Source organism: Pleurodeles waltl, chromosome 1_1, assembly GCF_031143425.1.
Source record: "Pleurodeles waltl isolate 20211129_DDA chromosome 1_1, aPleWal1.hap1.20221129, whole genome shotgun sequence".
NCBI classification, from domain to species: Eukaryota; Metazoa; Chordata; class Amphibia; order Caudata; family Salamandridae; genus Pleurodeles; species Pleurodeles waltl.
The window spans coordinates 302,389,684-302,414,684 of record NC_090436.1 but is presented as its reverse complement, the minus strand read 5'-3'; the positions used below and the strand labels follow the sequence as shown (position 1 = coordinate 302,414,684).

Genomic DNA, 25,001 nt, shown 5'->3' with positions numbered 1-25,001 from the left:
GTATGACATCAGAAACCGCTCATAGCAGATTTGAGGGGTCCTTTGCTGAGCTGATTACAGGGGCCTGACTTAAATTTAAAGGTTTTCTATGTACTTCTGCCCAAACACAAAATTTCTGTAAAAAGAATCACTCAAAATGCATACATGCATTAACTGATTTAATTGAGATCAAGAGCCAGGTCCAAAAAAGGTTTGCCAAAAACCAAAGTACATTACACTACACAAAATAGTAGGTGGTTTATTAATGGACGGAGCAAATATTGTACAAGCCAAAACAGCACAAACTGTTTCCGCAAAAAGTAACTTTTAAAGGACGTACAATTCATGCAGCCAGTTTCTAAATAAAAAATGGAAAACCCAGACAGCCTAGGGTACAAGGACATGCTGTAAGTGTTGAAAGAAGGCAGACACATACAATTTAGCAGGAACAATACTTTTTGTCTAACAGCAGTTAACTAACAAGTTACTTACCTTAAGTAAAGTCTTATCTGGTAGAGACTATCTAGCCGCAGATTACCTTAGAATTATCCCCAGGGATCAGACTGGATCTGGGAATTTTTCATGAGCAGTACCTCTGGGTGCCAATAGGTGGAGTCATCCTCAAAGGGAGCACACATTAAAAAAGATAGGACAAGATTGAAGTCCCACTGAGGCATGATGAAGAGTGACAGGGAAAAAGTGTTGCACCCTTTCAAGAATCTATTTACAAAAGGGGATTTTTAGGAGGGATGGCTGATCTGGCAACCACTGAAAGGCTGAGATAGGTGAAAGATAGTCCTTTGGAGTGCCCAGAGCAGAGCCCTGCAGGGCAAGAAGGAGGATAAAGAGAAGGACCTGAGGAAGGGAATCAGAAAAAGAGTCTGTTTCATTGCACAGCATGCCACAAAAATGGCAGACATATACAGTCTTGGTTGTGGGATGCAGAGCTGCCAAGATAACATTGCAGACTTACGTATGGCAGAATTTCAAAAGCTGTTAACTGTTGCTGCTCAATCTCCATGCATGAAGATGGAGCATTGACAGGTTCAGGTGGAGAACCTTTCCTTGCTGCTGCGATAGAAGATCCTTCAGAAGGAGCAGCCTGATTAGAGGACTGATGGCCATGCCCAACAGCTTGCGATACCCAACTCTCCCATCCCAGTCCAGAGCCAAAAGAATGACTTGGGCCCAATTGTTCCTTATCTTCTTGAGAACTCTGGGCAGAAGTGGTATGGGCATAAAAGGTGTACAGGAGACTCAAACTAGTCTCCAAGCGAGAGCCGCTTTGGAAACTATAGCGTATAAAACCAATGACACTGCACATTTTCAATGCTGGGAAACAAACCAAGCCTCTAATGCTGAAAAAGACCTTGCATCACCTCTAGACACTGCATTCAGGATCTGCTAGGGATATTCGTCTGAGTTCATCTGCTCTGGCTTTCAGAAACCCCCGACCAGGGAAATGCCCTGACGTTCCAGCCATGTCCAGATACACACAGCCTCTTGACAAAGGGTCCACGACCCCGTCCCTCTCCATTTGTAGCAGTGCCACATGGCGGTGGTGTGTCCATGAACACCTTCACCCCGAGTTCCAGTAGATGTGGAGTCCAGATTCTGCCAAGGACCAGAGGCCTCTGCTCTCCACCTTTCCTAGATGGCCACCCCATCCCAGGAGTGACTCATCTATCACCAGTGTCAGATCTGGGTGGGAAAGGGAGAGGGGTATGCCACTGACGCAATCATGGTTCTTTAGCCACCAATGCAGGTGAGATTCACCTGAAGCTGTGCCCTCTGTAACTTTAGGACCCACTACAGAGACGCATATGCCAACAGGCATGTGTCACAAGCAGAATGCAGGAGGCTATAAGTCCCAACAGCCTCAGAGTGTCACCGAAATCCAGGATAGAGGCTGAAACATCAGGATCATAGCCTGAATATCCCAGACTCTCTGTTCAGGAGGATAGGCCCGAAACTACACCTTGTCCAAAACAGCTCCGAAGAAAGGGAACTTCTGAAAGGGAGTCAGGTGTTAGTTACTTCAGCTCGTTGACTGTGAACTCCAGCAAGTGCAGAAGGTCTGACGAAGCCTTAATGTGGGCGAGACCAGCACTGGGTGAGCATGCTTCAACAGCCATTCGACAAGATAGGGGAATCACTGGCACCCCTGATCTCCATAGATGAGCGGCAACCATCACCTTGGTGAACACCCTAGGTGCGCTGGTAAGGTCAAAAGGGAGCACGGCACACTGAAAGTGCCTGTGGCCTGCAGTAAACTGCAGGTAACATCGGTGAGCAGGCAGGACGGGACCGTGGAAGAAATTGAAAAGGATCAAGGCCTCCATGTTTCTTGGGTACCAGAAAGAAGCATGAATAGCAACGGCCTACTTCAGATGAGGGTAAATTCTATAGCCCCCTTGGCCAGGACAGCCAGCACTTCCTGATTGAGCAAGGAGGTGGGTCCTCCATCAGCTTGTTGTAAGTGGGTGGCATGGGGGGGGGGGGGTCACAAAAGTGAGGGAGTAGCCCCTTTGTATGATCTGCATGTTACTGACCTCTAGTGGACAGTGCACAGATGAGTAAAAACTGCTGCCTCAAGGTGGCCTATATTTATCTTGAGCTGGGGACACTACAGCGAAGCCAGGGCAGTCAAATTGTGGACATGATCAAATCAATAACTCTGGCCAGAAAGAGCAGAGCAAATGTTCCCAGGTTATAAAAATGAAGAAGCAAGTGCATTAAGGAAAAGGTGCAACTCATTAAGGAAAAGTGGGTTCCCGTCAAAGCAGCGCAAACTCCATGGGGTCTCTGATTTTCAGAAAATCCTTGGCACAGTGGAGATGGAGAAGGGTACAGATGGCCATGTGATGTGCACTGGGCATCTTAGAAGCGACATACTGACCAAGGGGGTAGGTGTCAGCAGGCAGCACAGTGGATGCAGTCAAATCAGCATAGGTAAATCATTTGTCTGAGGCTCTGCTCCGGGCTGAAAGTACACTGCAAAGACGAGGATGAAACTGCCAAGGGGTCTCAAACACAGCACCAAGAGGCGGGTATGGTAACAGGGAAGCTAGAATGGCAATGTCCTTTGCAGAAAACACCGTCATCTAGCACTGCCACAAGGAGGTCTTGCTGCATCCTGTTTCCATGCAAAGCACAGTGAAGATCAAACACTTATCATATACATAAAAGAAGCCAAAGTTTCCACCTAAGTAGTAATTAAGGAGAATGTATACAAAAGGGATTAGTAGACTCCTATCCCACCAGGGCACAGGTAAGAAAGCCTGCCAGCAACTGTCAGTTACTTCACAGTCTACTTTAAATGGGGAGTACATGCCCACTACTATGGGTTTGAATTTACTTTGGGTGTACCTCCCCAGAAGGCAGAGTAATTTGGCAGAAATTCTTAAAACCTGGAGCATGTTCAGTGGACTGAATCTCAAGAAAAATCACTAGTCTTTCTTTTTTAGGGAAAAGGTTTAAGAGTTGGAAATGACACTTCAAAGGAAACTAATACTGTTTTATTTAAGTCTTCAGCTGCCTCAGTTGGAAGTGCTTATTATTGATTCTACTGATTTCCATATGGAATTCCCGCTGGGCCAATCACATTAAAGATTCACTGGTTCTCTGCGCTTTTCAAGAAAATCACGTAGTACAAATAATAATTATATGATCAGTTAAGTAAGCCACATTACTTTTTACATCAAGCTGAAATTTGAAAATCAGCATGCTGGGAAGGTGTTTTCTTAAATCTCAGTTGTAATGCAATCGTAAAGCATCAATATGAAATGCAGGGGTCCAATTACCATTAGAAATGTATTCTACCAAATTGTCACGTCCTGTGCTAGACTTAATGGGTCTCACATTTCTTATGCTCCCCACTCACAATGGGATCTGTTTTAAAATTCTCACAGCAATAGATTCTGTCTACTACCACTCCAAAGGACACTCAGAATCACTGTAATACACATGAACTCAGAGCTGTGCAGTTGTATGATTAACTTCAAGTGTTGCCGAGATCTCATGTCCCACTTACTGATTCTACGCTGAAGTTCAGAAACACTTGTTTTCAGTTGTCAAACTCTGACCAGCATGTAATTTTGGCCATTGGACTTTTAATCACACATCACTTTTGAATCACATCAGATATTAATGGACAGTAATGATGTCGCTTGTTCAGACCCATTAAATGTAATTCATAGCTACAGCTGACATTTCACTACAAACCCATGACATAATGCTGCTGGAGGAGTAATATTGCATATCAATTATTAAAGCTGGAATAAGAATTAATAAAGTAATTGCAACTGTGAAGACTGGAACTTATCAAGGCCTTCCATGCAATAACTGTAATAATGATATTAAAGCACCTTAAGTAACATCCCCAAAAAGGCAACAATACAACTACCAGTCTAAATATGACAACACTCAAGCCGTGATTATATGTGATTAAATGTTAATAAGGAAAATTATCCAAAAAAGAAAGAGTTTATAGTTCATTGTGAAAGGTTTTGATCATTGTGGAAAAAGCACCTGTATTTAGGACTTAAGAAGTGAAACCACTATAGTAAAGAGACTACTTACTAAACTCTCAAATCAGAGAACAAAGCACAGCTGTCTTCACATTGCAGGCATCTGAAACTTTAAATTAGTTTAAAAAAAAATAGTAATGCGGACAAAAAGAAAATGCGTAGCAGCTATGTCACTGTCGTATACATGTTTGTGAAGGACACTGGTCTTTGAAAAGTCACCAACGCTGCCTTTTGATTGTTTGAAATGTGGAAAGTATCTAAAGCGGCTGAATAACAACCAATATTCTTGGATGTACAAACATGAAAGAGGGGTTTCTGGGATATGCAGACTGAAAATGCTTCTGCAAGGTTTGGGTAACAAAGGTAGAAACAATTTTAGCTCACCTATTCGTGCAGAAGCTGCTCTTGTAAAGGCATGACCATGGTTAGGTTTTAATCAATCTTTTGAAATTATGTCGCCAAAATAAGTCAGATTCTACACTGATTGATATCCCTGCGTCATACTACCCAGGTAAAACCCTGCTCAATGTTGTATTATGATCACATGATGCCTCCAGGTCTACCATGACACAGCTGTAGCTAACTTGAAAAGGAAGGATGGGGTACAGTCATAAAGAAAGGAGAGGGATTACACAGTTATTTTTGGAACTATGAAGTACCTTGCGTAAGAGCCTCATTGTACTAGGAAGATTATCCAAATAAGCAAGAGGGCTTTGCAGTTTATTAGTGAAAGGTTTTGATTATTTTGGATAAAACACCTATATTTATGTTATCAGGTGATACCATGAGAGTGAGGTGACTACCTACTAAACAGACAAATCAGAGGAAAAAGCACCTCTGTCTTCACAATGCATACACCATGAACCTTAAAATAGTGCTTACAAAAACGTGTGGGGCCATGTCGCGGTCAGAAGAAGCTGAACAACAACCAATATTCTTGGTTGTACAGACAAGAAAGGAGGTGTTTCTAGGACATGCACACTTCAAACTAAATCCTGAACATTACCACCAAGATTCAGATGCACACTTCACCGGGTATCACTTATTTCATCAATATTTATCCTTCCTTTTGTAATATTATACCTTTTGGATGTTATGATAGTTATGAACAATGGGTTGCCTCTATACACTATGCACAGTACATTCTGATTCACAAAGAAGATCAAAAGTCCATCTTCTAGAATTTTAGTCACCTCTCCCTTGATATAGTTTATTTCAACTCAAAATAATGATCCAAAAGGATGAAACACTTATCACCATAATCCGGTTTATTCCCCAAACATTTTTTCTTAGAACTTCATCAGGGCCTACTAATTTGATTTCCAACATTTTTCAAAGAGTGTCAGGTATCATATTTACAACTTCCAAAACAAGATTCAAGCCCCACAATATTGTTGTTGTAAAGCACATTCACTGCAGAACTATTCTAATCCATAACTTCAGTGGCTCAATCCTAAATAAAGCCATGATTATAACTGCCTTTGAGAGTGTTTATAAACCACCCACCAAGTGTATCCAGTGTCATCTTTGAATTGAATTAATTGGTTAGCACTGAGAAGACACATATTGAGTGGTGTGTGGATAGACTATTAATTATCAGGACCACTGCAATGATGAGGCAGGGTTGAGTAAATTATGAAATAAGAAAATGCAAATAATGCGGCACATCTTGTGACAGCATTACCTCTTTTAGTCATTTTTAAACCTGTTAACCTTGTCTGGGCATTAATTGTACCTCATTAGTACCAATTTGACACCCAAATATAACAATAAGCTACAGAAAGGTGAGCAGTTAAACTTTGCAAAGGGCCTCCCACTGCGCGGCAACACGTGTCACTGCCTTTTTACTATCTTTTTAACCATTTGAGTTAGAAACAATTTTTTTGTTAAAATCTGCAGATTAAGCTGCAGATGATGGATTATGTGTACGTATGTGCAGAGCCACTAACTACCTTGTGACGACCAGATCTTTAGTGATTTGCAGGATAACTCCCTGCTTCCACAAATGTACATCAACATTACCTGATAAAGCCTTAATGGTTTCATTTTTAATTCTAGCAAATGCATTTTAACAGTACTCATTCCACTTAAACAGGACACCAATTTTCAACAAAGTACTCAACAATACCAGAAACGTTCATGCTAAATTTTAGTAACACTGTTGGGTACAATTTTAGCACACCTCTTTGTGCAGAAGCTGTTCTTGTAAAGGCAATATGTTTAGGTTTTACTCCACCTTTTGAAATCAGGTGAACCAAATAAGTCCGATCCTACACCAATTTTACACTAGTTCCATTTGATGGATAGCCCTGGGCCATAGTGTCCTGTTCAATGTTCGCATTAGGATCAGATAACAATTTTAGGTCTATTATGTAGCTAGCCAACAAAGCAAGGAAGGGGTTTGAAACCTCCTCCGTAAACAGGTTTGATTTTGGGCACCAATGGCACGTCTAGCTATTAGTTCTGAACTACCCCAAGAAGTTAGTCGAGCACATCTATGAATACCCCTGATAATGAGTCCACTTCCCACTGAGTGGTTCGCTGAAGCAGTAGAGTCAATGATAATCTTGATAGACTGCTTAGCTACATAAGCCCATCCTAGACAAGGGGCCAGAAAGATTCACATGTGCGGAGGTAAATAGCATGAATTGCCATGTCCAGAAAAGCAAGGCAATATCTAACAAAGAGGTTGTTCAAAGTATACACTTCATGGCCAAGTGTGTTCAGTCTTTTGGGCTATAAACTGGGACCATAGGAAACTAGTTTATCTTGAAGTTGGATGAAGCTCGAACTACTAAACACTGGCATCTGATGTGCTGAGATAAAGGCTGCATGAAAAGGTTTATGCTTTCAGGTGGCTGCATATAAAATAGCATTAACAAGAATAAGTAACCTAGGCTTCTACCCAAGGTTAGACTGATGTATATTCTAGCTGAAATAAAGAATATTGGATAGGTTAGTTGTAGAACTCCAGAATCAAAGAAAATAGTGTCAACTTTAAGCTACTATACTTTCCTCTAAATGAATGTGCCTTCAGTGTACCTATAAATTCAAAGTAGACAACATGAGCCTTTAGTAGTGTTACATTGAACTAATCTCTACTAAGACACAACAAAAGAATCATTTGTAACAAATCAATAGAAACTCCAGAACGGTGTAAAAGATTTCCCAGGAAGTATTACAGAACCTTACTAATGGTAGTGAGCACTGTACAAATGTAGATAATTTAACATCTAAATGTGGTAACCCACTGATTATGTGATGTTAGTTTAATTATATGTCAGTTAGGATTAGTGCCTTGCTTAACACAACTGCACTAGAGACTGCATTAATAATGAGAGCAAAACAATCAATATAGAAAAAAATTATAATCTGTCCTAACAAGGTTGAGCAGGAAGTAAGATGCAGGTGTGATGGGGTCATTACCTCAGACTATGCAATGGGAGTCAGTGCGATAATAGGTTCAGTATGGATGCAGATTCAGATAACTTCATGAGAAGTTAGACATTGAGCGCTTAACATGTTGACCAAAAGCAGTTTTGAGAAGCACAGATTTCTTCTGAGCACCAATGCACAGTAAGTGTAATTGGACTAGGCAGAAGTTCTCAACTCATTCAGTAGACCACCTAGTAAACAAAACGAACAGAACAACATACACAAAAGGGAACTCTATCAAACTGCTGATGTTCAATATTGTGGCGGAGAAAGTTTGCATGACATGGAATAGTGATGTGGCTACCCCAAAGAGATAAGTAGAAAGGTGTTAGTGCACCCAAACTGAAATTGCCTTGCAAAACAGGAAATCTATAATGATCATAGTACGTTTAGGTGGGAGGGGGAATAAACATTGCTAAAGCAATTCACTATAAGAGTAAATCTGGGGATAGAACTTGTAGACTGCAGACCATGCAAGATAAATTGCTATGTATGGTTTACGGCTTATTACGAAGTTTCTTAGCTTCAAGGCTTCAGGATATTGCCAAGAAACAATGGAGAGGCAATGGCTGATGGTAACAAACTATACATGCTGAGGCTGCTAGCCAAAAACGCAGTCCATAAGATGTAATAATGTATGACCAGTAAGCAATGGGGGATGAGGGAAAACTCAGACATTCACCTGCACATGGGCTACACATGAGTCTCAAGACTCATTGATGTTGCACACATTTAATCACTTAATGAACTGTTAAGCACCATATTTTTTTTTTTTTTTATAATTACAGTGATGCTACACAGGTGCTATTACATGGCTCAAGGGAGCTTGAGAAATATCGGAGATTAGCAGAGGACAGATTCCAAAAAGATCAGAGAATGGTTTAGCATTAATGAAGCTAAAACTGAATTTCCATTTACAAAGATAAGAGCTATATATAAACCAGGTATTTAAAGTTGGCTGTATTGATATAGTACCGCAACATTAGGTAAAAATACTGGGGGAAGGGGTGTATTACAACACCTGAGTTCCAATATTTGTAACAAAATGAAAGCTTCTACCTAAAACTACCCAAAAGAGAGTGCCCGCTTTCAAAGGAGCAGACCAGAACCACATTTCGAGGTAACATTTCACATAGGCATCTATATTTTTACACTGTCTGATGAGGGACTACTTCCAAACCTGCGCTGTCCAGGCAATTAACATATTCCTAGGATATCTCACACCACACCTGCTTTACAAAGCACTCACCAATTATCAGTGCAAGCCACAGTTAGACTTAAGGTTTCTGATGTCACATATAAACAGAGAGGGCCAGAAGTGGCAGACATGCTTTTTCCCGCTCAGGCAAGCTCCTTGTAGAATAAGACGTCAAAACAATTTACAACTAATGACCAACTTCTGCCATTCAGTGAATAGGTTAAAAAATAAACCTTTGTATTTTAAATTGTGTGGTATGTTGCGTCTTTCCTCTTATCCACAAGTCTTTGGATGCAGATTATGGCCATCGGAACAAATAAATGATCAAATAAAATCAGAATAAAACACAATAAGCAATTCAAATGAGAACACTTACAAATGAAAAACAGCTCTACAAAAAGTGTCAATAGATTGCTTATAGATAAAAAAAAAAAAAAAAAAAAAAAAAAAAATCAAACATACGTGCTGCAGTATGTTTAGGAGTGAAAAACAATATTAGGGAAAACCACAAAAGATAAAACTTAGGAGGCAGAGTACTTACTCTCCACTACAGCAGGAATGGCTCTGTAATGTTGAAACTGATAGAAAGATTTCTCCAGCATATATTCAGGATTAATTTCCTCTACCCGCAACAAGTTGAGAACCATGTTGTAAGTTAGGTGAAAAGCACTGTTCAATGGATCAGCAGAACCCTAAGGAGAACAAAAAATATTAAAATACTAGCTAATTTAAAAACTGCATTGAAAAGTGCGCTTGTCACTGTGCATTAAGAGAATACTCAAAAATCACTTATATTTTTGAATTGAGAAAGTTCAACAACCTTATTGACGTTCAATACCAAATTAGATGAATCAGTTACTTACCTTTGGTAATGCTTTATCTGGTAGAGACCACCTAGCCAGAAATTCCTTACCTTAGAATATTCCCTAGGTGTCAGACAGGACCCAGAAATTTCAGAGCAATATTCTTGCACTGCAGGAGGTGGTGTCACGCTGCTCCATGTCATGTACTTGTGTAGTGCCTATGTAATTGCTACCCCGTGAGCTGACATCTATTCGCAGATTATGCTGACAGACTGCTGTGCATTTCTAAGGCCCTCAGAAGAAAGACCTTATTGAATCAGAATGCAGAACAGGAAGGATGGGGGGGTGGGTTTGGGAGGAGGAATGGTAAGGAATCTGCAGCTAGGCGGTCTCTACCAGATAAGACGTTACCATAAGTAAGTAACATGTTCATTTGACAGACTTCTGCCCACATATTTCTAACCACAGAAAGGATACATAAGCAATACCACCCAGGAGGTGGGTCTGTGAACCTATTAGACCGAAAAGCATTTCATGACAGACTGCGCAAAATGCCTGTCACAATGGACCCGACCATCCAAGCAATAATGCTTAATGAACATCTGCAAGGATGCCCACACTGCTGCTTGACAGATGTTGAATACAGGGACTTTGCAAGCTAACGTAGTGGTTGCAGCCCTGGCTCTGGCAGAATGAGCACGCAAGTCAGAGTCTGGTAAAATGATGGAGCATAGGGAGCAACAGCACTGGAGTAGGTACCCAACTGGTGCCCTAGGCAAACCTGCCAGCAGAGAACCAGTAGGGGCCCCCCCAACACCCATGGGGCCCAAAGGTGCTCCAAAGGGGTCAGGCTCCCAAAGAGTAAGTGCATAGCACCAAAAAACTCCTCTAGTTGCACAGGGGTCGCACTGACTTGAGCAGCTCTGGGAGGCGCTGAGCCAACCCTGGCACATACTCCACTGCGAGCAAGGGCAAGTATTGCGACTCTCCCATGCTAGGTCTGAGGACTTGTACCGGTAGGAGAAGTCTAAGAGAACTTTGACTTCTTAGACATATTTTTTTCTGACTCATATGATGACCAGGATGAAGACTGCGACCTTTGGAAGCAGCTCTGCGAGTGATCTTGGAGCCTTCTCTGTGACCAGGTTACAGAGTTGTGGCGTCACCCGACGGCTAGAAGCTTGAAGGACTGTCCTCTCAGCACCATGGGGTTCTTTGCATGGCACTCCTCACAGGTCTTAGAGCCACGGTCCCACTCCAAACACCAGAGGCAAACCAGATGTGGGTGCGTCAACAAATTGGACACTTGAATGAACACTCAGGTGTCACTGCAGTTGGTCGGGCACCCAACTGCAGCAAGGAGCTATTGAGAGGGACCAGCAAGGTCCTCAAGAACAGTAACCTTCACAGGTGAAGCAGTACTTCAGTAGTCCCAGGCACATTTTCCACGTTGCAATAGATTACTATGGCGTGGCCCTGATGCAAGGGAAGAAGGACACTGAAGATACTCTTAGGATGCTGTGGATGAGACACTATCAACGTGAGTCTTCCTGCAGGGATTCCTTAGTCCACGAAGACTAAAACTGTTTGCAGTGTCAAAGACCACAAAGTCCCCTCTGGTCTGACTGAAGTCCAGTCGCCACCGGATGACCAGTCACCCATTGTTGTAGTCACCGGCCAATACTTCCTGGTTCGATAAGTTTCCCAGCAACACTTCAACAGCACTCCCAGGCTCAGCAAACTTGGGTGCAACTCCGTGCATTGGGTCTTGGTCCTCGGTGCTGTGCAGCAGCAGTAGCAGCTTGAAGACTTAGGGCTACCAACTTGACCTAGCAGGCTTCTTCAGATGTTGAATCCATGTGCTGCGAAAAGGAGACAAGTCAGCTGGCTCTTTGAGTTCTTGGTTTGATTGGGCTCCGGAGAAGACTTCTTGTGCATGACATGGAAGGCACAGTCCCTTTCTTTGCACAGGTGCAGCCCTATCTTTGCTGGACTCTCGGTGCAGCAGAGCAGTCTTTCTTCGGTCCTTCTGAGATGGATGAGATCTGAGGTCTGGGTATCAGGGGTGCCCTCTTTATGCTTTGAAGTGCTCTCAAGGCAGAATGCGGTTGGTGCACAATGGGCTACCAGGTTCCCTCCCACCTGGTGACCACTTCCTGTGGAGTGTGGCATCTGGCTACCCCAAGATGCACTGATCTGTCCATTTCCATGATGGTGAGACCCTTCTCCAGACCTCACTAGCCCACCTTGGGACGTGGCTAGCTCAGGGCTATACGCCCCGGGGAAACTGGGTCGACAACTGGTTCCCCCACTACGCTCCCCGTGGCAGCCAGTCTACCTCAACAATGGTGTTTCACATCTGCTTTTCAAAGGTAGCTCCACCTTTGAAGCCTGCTTTCTGGGGACAACACCGAAGTGGCTTCCTGCAGGAGGGAGGGGACATCTTCTTGACTTGCAATCCCTCACTGTTCCCTTTCTTGTTAGCACATCTCCCCAGGAGGGCAGTAAGATGTCTTGTGGAACAGGCTCCATGTGTGCCCAGGAAGGCACAGAAGTTTTAAAGGTAAAAAGTGTAACAAGCTGTTTAGTACCTTAGTGTGGCCACTTTGGTCACACCGTTCAGGAGTTAGCACAGCTGAGGGGTAAGAGGGGTAGACCAAGTCTTTCCACAGTAAAAGCAGCTGTTTCACATCTTTTACTGCCTGGACCTGTATATTACATGTCCTGTGTCACAGGTTGCACCCTGCCTTTAGGGCTCGACAGGCATTCCAAAGGAGTATCAGACAAGTACAGGTTAACTGGTGGCTTCAACATTGCTTTCAATGGTAAAGTTGGACTAACTGTGTACGACGGATCTACAAGTCTGGAGTGGTGAACTGGGTGCTCGTTTTACTTCAGGGACTTTAAGGGTCCTGGGGTACCCCTCTAACGTACATGCATGGGTAGCAGGTACCATTTATTGGGGACTTGTAGGTAAGCTAGCCATTTTAAATTGAGGACAGCCAATTCAACATACACTTTAGGGTCAGAGCGATGAGTTCTTAGCAGGCTTAGTGCACTCAGTCGAAAAACGTGAGGGATGACCATACAAAAAGAGACATTCCCTTACACCGTGCATTCTTCTAAGCATGATAGATTGTGAACTCATCAATTGCCCACCCAGCAAATGGTAAGATCACATCTATAGTGTTTCCTAAGTTTATGGGTCCTCAGGTTCTTAAATTGCCAGGGACTCTTTGTAAGGAAATGCCTCCTTGGCATGGTTACCCCCTAACGTTTTGCCTTTGCTGATGCTAAGTTCTGATTTGAAAGTGTGCTGGGACCCTGCTAACCAGGCCCCAGCACCAGTGTAATTTCCCTAAACTGTACCTCTGTCTCCACAATTGGCACAACCCTGGCACCCAGGTAAGACTCTTGTAACTGGTACCAAGGGCCCTGATGCCAGGGATGGTCTCTAAGGGCTGCAGCATGTCTTATGCCACCGTGGGGACCCCTCACTCAGCACATGCACACTGCCTCACAGCTTGTGTGTGCTGGTAGGGAGAAAATGACTAAGTCGACATGGCACCCCCCCTCAGAGTGCCATGCCAACCTCACACTGCCTGTGGCATAGGTAAGTCACCCCTCTAGCAGGCCTTACAGCCCTAAGGCAGGGTGCACTATACCACAGGTGAGGGCATATGTGCATTGCCCCTACAGTGTCTAAGCAAAACCTTAGACATTGTAAGTGCAGGATAGCCATAAGAGTATATGGTCTGGGAGTTTGTCAAACACGAACTCCACAGTTCCATAATGGCTACACTGAAATCTGGGAAGTTTGGTCTCAAACTTCTCAGCACAATAAATGCACAGTGATGCCAGTGTGCAATTTATTGTAACATACACCCAAAGGGCAGCTTAGAGACGACCCCTGAATACCAATTCGACTTCTAGTGTAGGCTGACCAGTTTCTGACAGCCTGCTACACACCAGACATGTTGCTGGCCACATGGGGAGAGTGCCTTGTCACTCTGGCCAGGAACAAAGCCTGTACTGGGTGGAGGTGCTTCTCACCTACCCCTGCAGGAACTGTAACACCTGGCGGTGAGCTTCAAAGGCTCACCCCTTTTGTTACAGCAACCCAGCGCATCCCAGCTAGTGGAGATGCCAGCCCCACCAGCCACTGCCCCCACTTTTGGCGGCAAGGCTAGAGGAGATGAGAAAAACAAGGAAGAGTCACCCACCAGTCAGGACAGCCCCTAAGGTGTCCTGAGCTGAGGTGACCCCTGCCTTTAGAAATCCTCCATCTGGAGGTTGGAGGATTCTCCCAATAGGATTAGGGACGTGCCCCCTCCCCACAGGGAGGAGGCACAAAGAGCGTGTAGCCACCCTCAAGGACAGTAGCCATTAGCTACTGCCCTCCCAGTCCTAAACACATCCCTAAATTCAGTATTTAGGGACACCCCAGATCCCAGGAAATCAGATTCCTGCAACCTGAAGAAACAAGCAAGGACTGCTGACCTACAAGCCTGCAGAGGAGGAGGAAGACGACAACTGCTTTGGCCCCAGCCCTACCGGCCTGTCTCCAACTTCGAAAACCTGCAACCAGCGACGTATCCGACAGGGATCAGCGACATCTGAAGCCTCAGAGGACTGCCCTGGACTAAAGGACCAAGAAACTCCTGTGAACAGCGGCCCTGTTCCAAACCAGCTACTTCTTTGCAACAACGAAGCAACTTTCAAAGACTGCACCTTTCCCGCTGGAAGCGTGAGACTTGACACACTGCACCCGACGCCCCTGGCTCGAAATCCAGAGAACAAACACCTCAGGGAGGACTCCCCGGCGACTGCGAGCCCGTGAGTAACCAGAGACGACCACCCTGAGCCCCCACAGCGACACCTGCAGGGAGAATCCAGAGGCCCCCCCCTGACTGCGACTGCCTGTAACAAGGGAACAGACGCCTGGAACCAATACTGCACCCGCAGACCTGAGGACTGGAAGTAACCAAACTTCAACGCAAGAGTGACCCCCAGGCGGCCCTCTGCCTTGCCCAGGTGGTGACTGTCCCGAGAAGCCCCCCACTGTGCCTGCCTGCACCGCTAGAGTGACCCCCGGGTCCCTTTATTGTTTTTTACCTGAAACCCGATGCCTGCTTTGCACACTGCACCCGGCCGCCCTTTTGACGCTGAGGGTGTGTTATGTGTGCCTACTTGTGTCCCCCCCCCCAGTGCTCTACAAAACCCCCCTGGGCTGCCCCCGAGGACGCAGGTACTTACCTGCTGGCAGACTGGAACTGGAGCACCCCTGTTCTCCATAGATGCCTATGTGTTTTCGGCACCTCTTTGACCTCTTCACCTGACCGGCCCTGAGCTGCTGGTGTGGTAACTTTGGGGTTGCCTTGAACCCCCAACGGTGGGCTGCCTATGCCCCAGAACTGAGACTTGTAAGTGTTTTACTTACCTCCTCAACTAACCTTTACTTACCTCCCCCAGAAACTGTTGATTTTTGCACTGTCTACTTTGAAAATAGCTTATTGCCATTTTTACAAAGACTGCATATGATATTGCTTTTATTCAAAGTTCCTAAAGTATCTAAGTGAAGTACCTGACATTTAAAGTGTTTACTGTAAATCTTGAACCTGTGGTTCGTCAAATAAACTAAGAAAATATATTTTTTCAATATAAAAACTTATTGGCCTGGAGTAGGTCTGAGTGTGTGTTCCTAATTTATTGCCTGTGTGTGTACAACAAATGTTTAACACTACCCTCAGATAAGCCTACTGCTCGGCCACACTACCACAAAACAGAGCATTAGAATTATCTACTTTTGCCACTATCTTACCTCTAAGGGGAACTCTTGGACTCTATATACTATTTCAAAGTAAGAAATAGTATGCACAGAGAGCCAACTTCCTACACACTTCATAAGATAACTTGTTGTGGAAGTCTGAGACTTTATTAGACATAGCAAGTGGCAGTGAGCAAATCCTCTAAGGTGATGTCCATATGGCAGAACAATGAGTTCAAACCTCATAAGCAAGCGCTTCATGATTCTAACCAGCCACCAAGTTCACCACCTCTGAGTGCACGCTGATTGGTGCCAATAAATATATTTAATGCATCAATCCTGCTCCTTTATGAGAAATTATTGCACACCAAATGCTCTGAGGGCAGAGAAAACCAAACAATCCCTCTGATGCAATATTTGAAGCTGTGTCTATCCTCCCATCTGCCTACTTGTGATGTTGCTTCATCATAGGCCAAGTCTACCTCAGCAGCATACACCTCCATCACTTCAACTCCATCGCCAATGTTACAGATAAGCCAACCCTCTTGTGACAGCCTACGATACTTGTACACTCCTGTGCTGAGGGAAGGTGGATTAGGACATGGAGCACAAGATAAGAAGACTGCAGTGGTGAGTAAGATGCAAGTGCAGCACCTTAGTGCCTGTTCCAGGTGCCTCATTCCTGATTTGACTCTGCAGTGCCATGCTGGGAGTTACCACAGGTTTATGTAGAGTTCTAAACTTCACCCCACCCCCTGCACTAACCGTTCATCTTGTTGACTCAACTACAAGCCCAACCGCACAATGCTCATATATGGCCATTTTGCTTTGGTAACAATAAAAAAAATCAAGTTGAAAACCAATAAAATTGCAAGCAAAAGGAAAGCAACAGAAGTGCAAGCACAAGTAAAGCAAGCATATAAAATGACTTATTTGAGTCGCCATTACTACTCGATGGCGTGGATCACATGTTGAAAGCATGATGTACCAGAGGCATGTCTAGAGTGTTCTAGGGAGAAGCAAAAATGTATTTGGTTGGACTAAGTTAGCAGCACAGTTGGATACATGCTCCTGGGAGATGAGATGTGGACCTCTGTCATATTTGAACTGTTCTGGATTGATGAGAAATGTGTCTTTTCCCCATTGGGAATCTAAGTTGTGAGAAGGAGGTGAAGGAGCAGCAGTATTAGAAGGAGCAATAGTAGTAGGGGAAAGTAGTAGGAGCAGCAGTAGTAAAAATATCACTAAGAGCAGAAGAAAAGCAGGACGAGAAGCAGAAGTTAACTCTACCAGCAATAATATAATTTCATCTCATTTCTTGACAATATGAACTTCTGAATATCTATCATGCTTCGCTCCCCCTGACATTTGTTCAAAAATATTTTGTTTAGAGAAATTAAGAATTTCTTGGTTTTGTTTTTAATGTTTTCAGTGAATAAATGCCATTTTGCACAGGTAGGCAAATAGGCTTAATTTGATGCTAACCAAAGATTCAGCGTTAAACACTCATTGCCCAAACACTGATCTGCATGTCACAGGTTCAGGACCCAACATGGCCAACCCAGCCCTTTATTTCTTCATATATACAAGATAAATGATGTAAGGTATTATTTTGAAGGTAATATTTATGGGAATCTCTTTATGTTAAGAGTTGTTCCTAGCACAAATGCAGATCTAAACATTAGCAATTATTTATATCCAGAATGGTTGCTGGGAAGAGAAAAAAGCACCAACTTGCAACAAAAGGCGGGCCTGGGCGAACAACTTTTGAGACAACAAAACCATGTAAAACGTGTGGCTACATACACCAATGAGCATCAAAATGACATCCACTAGGTCTTGTCCTCCAACATACTCAGTGAGGAGGAACGAACTACAAACTGCTTGGCGAGTCTTCCACACATTGCACAAGGACAGACAAGGAATCCTTTTAACAAGTAGTGCCACTATCCTTGGAAATGTAGAAACCAAATAATATATCAAGTTCACTACAATTAAAAGCTCTTTTTAGGCTGAGTCTTTCAGACGTAGCAAGGTCAAACAATCACAGCACACTCTTGAAGGACAATCGTGGGTAGAAAGTTAGGTTCAGCTTCACATATATCCCATAGAACAGACTGTCCAAGTAAACCGAGTAAAAGACTTAACATTTTACAAATAAGCAGAGTACCTTTGCTAAGTTGTATGGTATCAACAATTATACCCAAGTAAGCATCCCCTGAAATGGGTTCTAGCATTAATGCCCAAAGCATCCATAGAGCATTGCCCTTGGATAGGGGATGTGGCTACCTGGATGCAAAGTTTTGGCATTTTGCGTTTTCGCTGGTGGCAAACAGATCTATGTCTGGTGTTCCCCATTGTTGAAAGTATTTTTGAAGCACTTGAAGTTGAATCTCCCACTCATGTGTTTGTTGATGATCTCTGCTGAGAACATCTGCCAATTGGTTGTGTATCCTTGGAAAGTATTGTGCTACCAGGTGAATTTTGTTGTGGATTGTCCATTGCCAAATATTTTGTGCTAGGCGGGAGAGTTGGGATGAATCAGTCCCTCCTTGTTTGTTTAGGTAATACATTGTTGTCATGTTGTCTGTTTTGACAAGGATATTCTTGTAAGTGAGAAGAGGCTGAAAAGAATACAGCTAGCACTTCTAAGTGATTTATGTGCGACTGTGTGTTCGGCGTCCCATTGTCCCTGGATGTTATGATTGTTGAGGTGAGCCCCCCCCAACCAATCATTGATGCATCTGTTGTAAGTATGGTGTGAGGCACGGGGTCTTGAAATGGCTGCCCTTTGTTTAGGTTTGTGGCATTCCACCACTAAAGGGACATATAGGTTTGGCGGTCTATCAACAATAGATCTTGAAGTTGACCCTGTGCCTGTGACCATTGCTGTGCAAGGCATTGTTGCAAAGGCCGCATGTTTAGTCTTGCATGTGGGACAATGGCAATACAGGATGCCATCGTGCCCAACAGTTTCATGACGAATTTGACATTGTACTGTTGGGCTGGTAGTATTTGTTGCAATAAATTGTGAAATGCTTTGTGGACTTGGGCTCGCGAGTGCTATTTGAGTATTTATTGTTGCTCCTAAATACTGTTGAATTTGCGCAGGTTGTAGGTGTGATTTTTGGTAGTTTATGGAGAACCCTAGGGTGTGTAGGGTTTGTATTACATATTGCGTATGGTTTTGACACTGTGTATGACTGTTGAATTTTATTAGCCAATCGTCGAGATATGGAAAGACATGAATGTGTTGCCTTCTCAGGTAGGCTTCAACTACCGCCAGGCATTTTGTGAATACTCTGGCAGCTGTTGTTATTCCGAAGGGTAACACTTTGAACTGATAAAGCTTTCCTTGAATCACAAACCTGGGATATTTTCTGTGTGCTGGATTGACGGGTATGTGAAAATACTCATCTTTGAGGTTGAATGTTGCCATGAAATCGTGTTGTTGAAGTAGTGGGACAACATCCTGTAGTGTTACCATGTGACAATGTTCTGACAGGATGTAAAGATTGAGGGTTCTGAGATCTAATATTGGCCTTAAGGTTCCGTTCTTTTTGGGAATGAGGAAATACAGTGAGTAAACTCCTGTTCCTATTTGATTTTGTGGCACTGCCTCTTTTGCTTGTTTGAGTAACAGAGATTTTACTTCCTCTTGCAACAGGGCGATATGTTGTGTGGAGAGGTTGTGTGGTTTTGGTGGAATATTTGGTGGAGTTTGTGCCAATTCTATGCAATGGCCATTGCGGATAATTGATAATACCCAGCTGTCTGTGGTAATGGGTAGCCAATTGTTGTGGAACCTTTGCAGTCTTCCCCCCACAAGTGAGGTGTGAATTGGGGATGGCTCAAGTCACTGCTTTGCTTTTTGTGAGGCTTGTTTTGCTGACTGATATTTTCCCCTGCCTCTGGGGTACTGGCCTCTGTAAGTACTTTTGAAACCACCTTGTTGATATTGAGGTTGGTAGGCAGACTTTGTGAGGTGGATGCCTCAGGTGTTTGTGTTCTAAATCCATCTCTGTATTGGGGCTTACAAAAGGATCTCCTGTATTGTGTAGTATACAAAGCACCCATGGCTTTTGCTATGTCAGAATCTTTTTTCATTTTTTCAACGGTTGTGTCCACCTTTGGGCCAAAAAGCTGTTTCTGGTTAAACGGCATAGTGAAGACAGCCTGTTGTATTTCAGGCTTAAATCCTGAAGACCTAAGCCATGCTTGTCTTCTTATTGTTACAGCAGTGTTGATGGGTCTAGCTGCTGTATCTGCAGAACCTAGGGGTAACCTGATCTGGTTATTGGGGATGGCTTGCCCTTCCTCTACTATTTGTTGTGCCCTCTTTTGCTGTTCTTTGGGGAGATGATGTATTATGTCTTTCATCTCATTCCAGTGGGCCCTGTCATATCTAGCCAACAATGCCTGAGAGTTGGCTATTCTCCACTGGTTGGCTGCTTGAGATGCCACCTTTTTTCCCCGCAGCATCAAACTTTCTACTCTCCTTGTCTGGTGGGGGTGCATCCCCTGTTGACTGCAAGTTTGCTCTTTTTCTGGCTGCGCTTACCACTACAGAGTCTGGAGGCAATTGTTGTGTGATAAAGACAGAATCAGAGGGAGGTGGCTTATATTTTTTCTCCACCCTAGGAGTAATTATTCTAGTTTTAACTGGCTCCTTGAATATTTGATCAGCATGTTTTAACATGCAGGGGAGCATGGGAAGCGACTGATAAGTTGCATGTGTAGAAGAAAGTGTATTAAAAAGGAAATCATCCTCGAACGGCTCAGTGTGCATGGCAACATTGTGATAGGATGCCGCCGTAGCTATGACCTGAGTGTAGCCTGTACTATCCTCTGGTGGTGATGGCTTAGAGGGATAGCAATCTAGGTTGTTATCTGGAATGGGATCAGGATCATAAAAATCCCATGGATCCACATTGTCCTGCTGCGAATCAAATGAGTGTGCTGGTGATTGCATAGGTGTAGGACTAGTAGGGGAGAGAGAAGTAAATGAGGAGAGTGAGGAGGAGAAAATTGAGGAGGTGGAGGTTTCTCTCTGGTTCTTGGCACTTTAGCTGGTGGCTGAGCAGTCTCCAATTAATCTTGAAAGGCTAATTTCCGCTTTGGCTTTAGAGGAGGTGCTGTTATAATTCTGCCATTTTCTTTATAGATGTGAATCCTGGCTTGCCTTTCATCTATTGACTCCATTTGTGAGTGTTCCTCAGTAAGTTTATGGCTTTCTTTGAGTGCTTGTGAAAGTCAATGTTCCTCCATGTAAATTGTTTTTTTCAGGCTCCGAAGCTAGTTTCTTTCGGTATCGAAAAAGTCCGGGTCGATGATGGTCTCTGCTCAGAAAATGATTTTCGAGGTTTCGACTCGAAGGATCAACGTTTGGTGGACTCTGTGACAGAGCTGAAGCTGGAGTCCGATGGCTTGGGTGGCGTGGCCTTTTTCGGTGCCGAAGTTGTGGGTTGGTCACCGAAGGTCTTTTTACGGGTCGAGTCATGGCCTACTGGCAGTGGCGTTCCCAAGGCCTTATGTTTGGGCTTGGCTGGGACAGGGGCAGGCGTACTCATGTGCTGTCCCGCTGTGACCGGTCTGTCCTCCTCAATCTCCTGCTCGGAGTCGGATGCTCGAACTGAGACAGCCGTCTGCATAATCTCTTCCTCCTCGACGTCAAGAAGTTCGGTTGTCGTGGATGCCATCTCGAGTCTCCGTGCTCTTCTGTCTCTGAGCGTTTTCTTGAAGCGGAAGGATCTGCAGGCCACACAATTTTCTTCCCGATGGTCTGGGGAAAGGCAAAGATTACAGACAAGATGTTGGTCTGTGTAGGGAAATTTAACGTGGCACCGAGGACAAAAGCGGAATGGGGTCCGGTCCATGAGGCTTCCACGCGGTTGGCCAGACCAGGCCAGAGTTGGGTGCAGGCCTCCCGAAGGGAAAAAAAGATGTTTCACCCAACAGTACCGAAGTGTTGATGGAAGATGGAACGGGATCGAAACAATACCAACGAGAATTAGAGAGTTTTGAAACTTTTCCAACTCGAACTATTGTAACGAAAGGAAAAACGTCCGAACCCGATGGGGGAAAGAAAACAATCTAACATGGAGTCGATGCCCATGTGCAATGGAGCCAAAGAGGAGTCACCACTCGATCCCGTGACTCAAAAACACCTCTTCGAAGAAAAACAACTTGGAACACTCTGAGCCCAACACTAGAGGGCAGACGGTATGCAAAGCATGTGTATCTGCAGCTACACATACAATCAAAAAATATATATATATATATATATATATATATATATATATATATATAATGTCACTTACCCAGTGTATATCTGTTCGTGGCATGTGTAGCTGCATATTCGCATACTATGCATTGCTTCCGCCATCTAGTGTTGGGCTCGGAGTGTTACAAGTTGTTTTTCTTCAAAGAAGTCTTTTCGGAGTCACTGGATCGAGTCATACTGAACAGGGGCATCGACTCCTTTGTTAGATTGTTTTCCTCACAAAGGGTGTAGGAAGGAGTGATAGAGTATCAGAATGTAAATGTACTACAAAAGTAATAAGTAAAATAGATGTCCATGTGAATGTAAATGTATATACATATGCAAATAATAAACTGCAACGACTACAGGCTTCCGGGGAGGAAGAAGGGTGCATGTGAATCTGCTTCATTACATGCCACGAACAGATGTACACTGGGTAAGTGACATTTTCCGATCAATGGCATGTGTAGCTGCAGATACACATGCTGTGCATAGACTAAAAAGCAGTTTGCTCCCCCAAAATAATGCAGTGGCTAGCCTGTAGGAGTTGAAGCTGTTTGAAACAATGTTTTTATGACAGCTTGACCAACATTGGTCTGTTACTTTTAAAGTACATCTACACAGTAATGTTTTGTAAAAGTATGTGGTGTAGACCATTTGGCAGCTTTGCATATGTCTTCCATTGGTATGTTTCCTAAGAATGCCATGGAAGCACCTTTTTTCCTGGTGGAATGTGCTTTAAGTGTTATTAAAAGTTGTCATTTTGCCTTAATAGCGAATGTTCGAATACATTTAACAATCCATCTAGCTAATCCTTGTTTAGAAATAGCATTAACTTTATGTGGTTGTTGAAAAGCAACAAAAAGCTGTTTAGTTTTTCTAAACTCTTTTGTTATATCCACATAATACGTTAGAGCTCTTTCAAGATCAAGAGTGTGGAGGGCTCTTTCTGCAGTTGATTCTGGCTGTGGGAAGACGACTGGAATTTCCACGGTTTGGTTTATGTGAAAAGGTGATACAACCTTTGGCAAAAAATGTTGTTTAGTTCTAAGTACAACTTTATGTTTGAGTACTTGGAAAAAAGGTTTCTCTAGAGTGATTTGTTTTATTTCACGAACTCTTCTTAATGAAGTAATCACTACTAGGAAAGCAACTTTCAAAGTTAGAAATTGAACCTCACAGAAATGCATGGGTTTGAAAGGTGGACTCATTAGTCTTGTAAGTATAATATTGAGATTCCAAGCAGGAACCGGTGGTTTTCTAGGTGGAATGATACATTTTAGTCCTTCCATGAAGACTTTGATAATGAACTGTAAAGACAGAGGTATGTTGTATAGTCTGCAAATATGCTGATATGGCAGTAAGATGGATTTAAATAGATAAGAAAGCTAAATTTTACTTTTGTAAACGAAGTAGGTAGCATATAATATCTAGTATTGATGCTGTAAGTGGGTCAGTATTTTTAGATTGACAGTAATAAAAATAATGGTTTCCACTTGTTAGCATGGCATTGTCTAGTTGCAGGCTTGCGTGCTTGTTTGATAACTTCCATACATTCTAATAGAAGTTTTAAGTATCCAAATTCTATGACTTCAGGAGCCAAATCACTAAGTTGAGAGCACTGGGATGTCAGATTTGTCCCTTGTTTTGTGTTAGCAAATCCAGTCTGTTTGGAAGTTTGTAGTGAGGGACTACCAATGCTGTCATGCCAACGTGGGGGCTATGAAAATCATGGTAATAGAGGTTTGACACAGTTTGTTGACAAGAAACGGAATTAGTGGGAGAGGGGGGAAAAGCGTAAGCAAATATCCCTGACTAGTTGATCCATACAGCATTGCCCTTGGATAGAGTGTGTGGGTGTCTGGATGCGAAGTTTTGGCATTTTGCGTTTTCGCTTGTTGCGAATAGGTCTATTTCTGGTGTCCCCTACTTTTGAAAGTACTGTTGAAGTACCTGAGAGTGAATCTCCCATTAGTATATATGTTGGTGTGCTCTGCTTAGGAGATCTGCTAGCTAATGGTGAATTCCTGGAATGTATTCTGCTAGTAGATGAACGTGATTGTGAATTGCCCATTTCCATATTTTTTGGGCTAGAAGGGACAGTTGAGATGAATGTGTCCCTCCTTGTTTCTTTAGAGAATACATGATTGTAATATTGTCTCTTTTTAACAAGACAGTTTTGTGTTTGAGAAGTGGCTGAAACACTTTTAGGGCAAGGAATACAGCTAATAATTCTAAATGGTTTATGTTATTTAGTTGTTTTGAATCCCATTCCCCTTGTAAGGTAAGGGTGTTGAGATGCACTCCCCAACCTATCATTGATGCATCTGTTAATGTGGGCTGAGGCACAGGGTCTTGAAATGACTGCCCCTTCATTAAATTGCTGAGATTCCACTCCACCATTGAAGGGACTTGTGGGATTGGCAGACTAATAACACTAGATCTGGCAATTGACCCTGTGCTTGAGACCATTGTTGTGAGAGACACTGTTGTAGTGTTCTCATGTTTAGTCTTGCATGCAGTACTATTGCTATGCAGGATGCCATCATTTTCAATAGTATCATGATAAATCTTGAATATATTGTTGATTTGGCTGCATTTGTGGTATGAGATTTTGGAAAGCTTGTATCCTTTGTGTAGTTGGATAGGCTAAAGTTTTTTTTGTGTATTGAGAATAGCACCTAGATAAGGTTGCACCTGTGCTGGTTGAAGATGGGATTTTTGGTAATTTAGAGTGAACCCTAATGTATGCAGGATTTCTATTGTGTATTGCGTGTGTTGCTGACATTGTATAAAATTGCTTGATTTTATTAGCCAATTGTCTAGGTAAGGAAAGGCATTTATGTGTAGGCTGCTATTACTGCTAGACATTTTGTGAATACCCTTGGAGCGGTTGTTATGCTGATGGCAGAACTTTGAATTGGTAATGCTTTCCGGCTATCACAAACCTTAAGTATTTTCTGCGAGCTGGATTGATGGGGCCAGCGACCTCTGAAGCCTCAGAGGACTGCCCTGGACTACAGGACCA

General features: G+C 43.3%; 1 protein-coding gene across 2 annotated transcripts in view; it reads right to left on the bottom strand.

Annotated features, from left to right (window-relative positions):
• MTREX (Mtr4 exosome RNA helicase) overlaps nt 1-25,001 on the bottom strand; it is a 629,876-nt gene that overhangs the window by 239,988 nt on the left and 364,887 nt on the right. For both annotated transcript variants that reach the window (XM_069222101.1, XM_069222093.1), the window contains one exon: nt 9,683-9,833. In XM_069222101.1, coding sequence (XP_069078202.1) covers nt 9,683-9,833 — 151 coding nt within the window. The remainder of the gene's footprint in view (nt 1-9,682; nt 9,834-25,001) is intronic.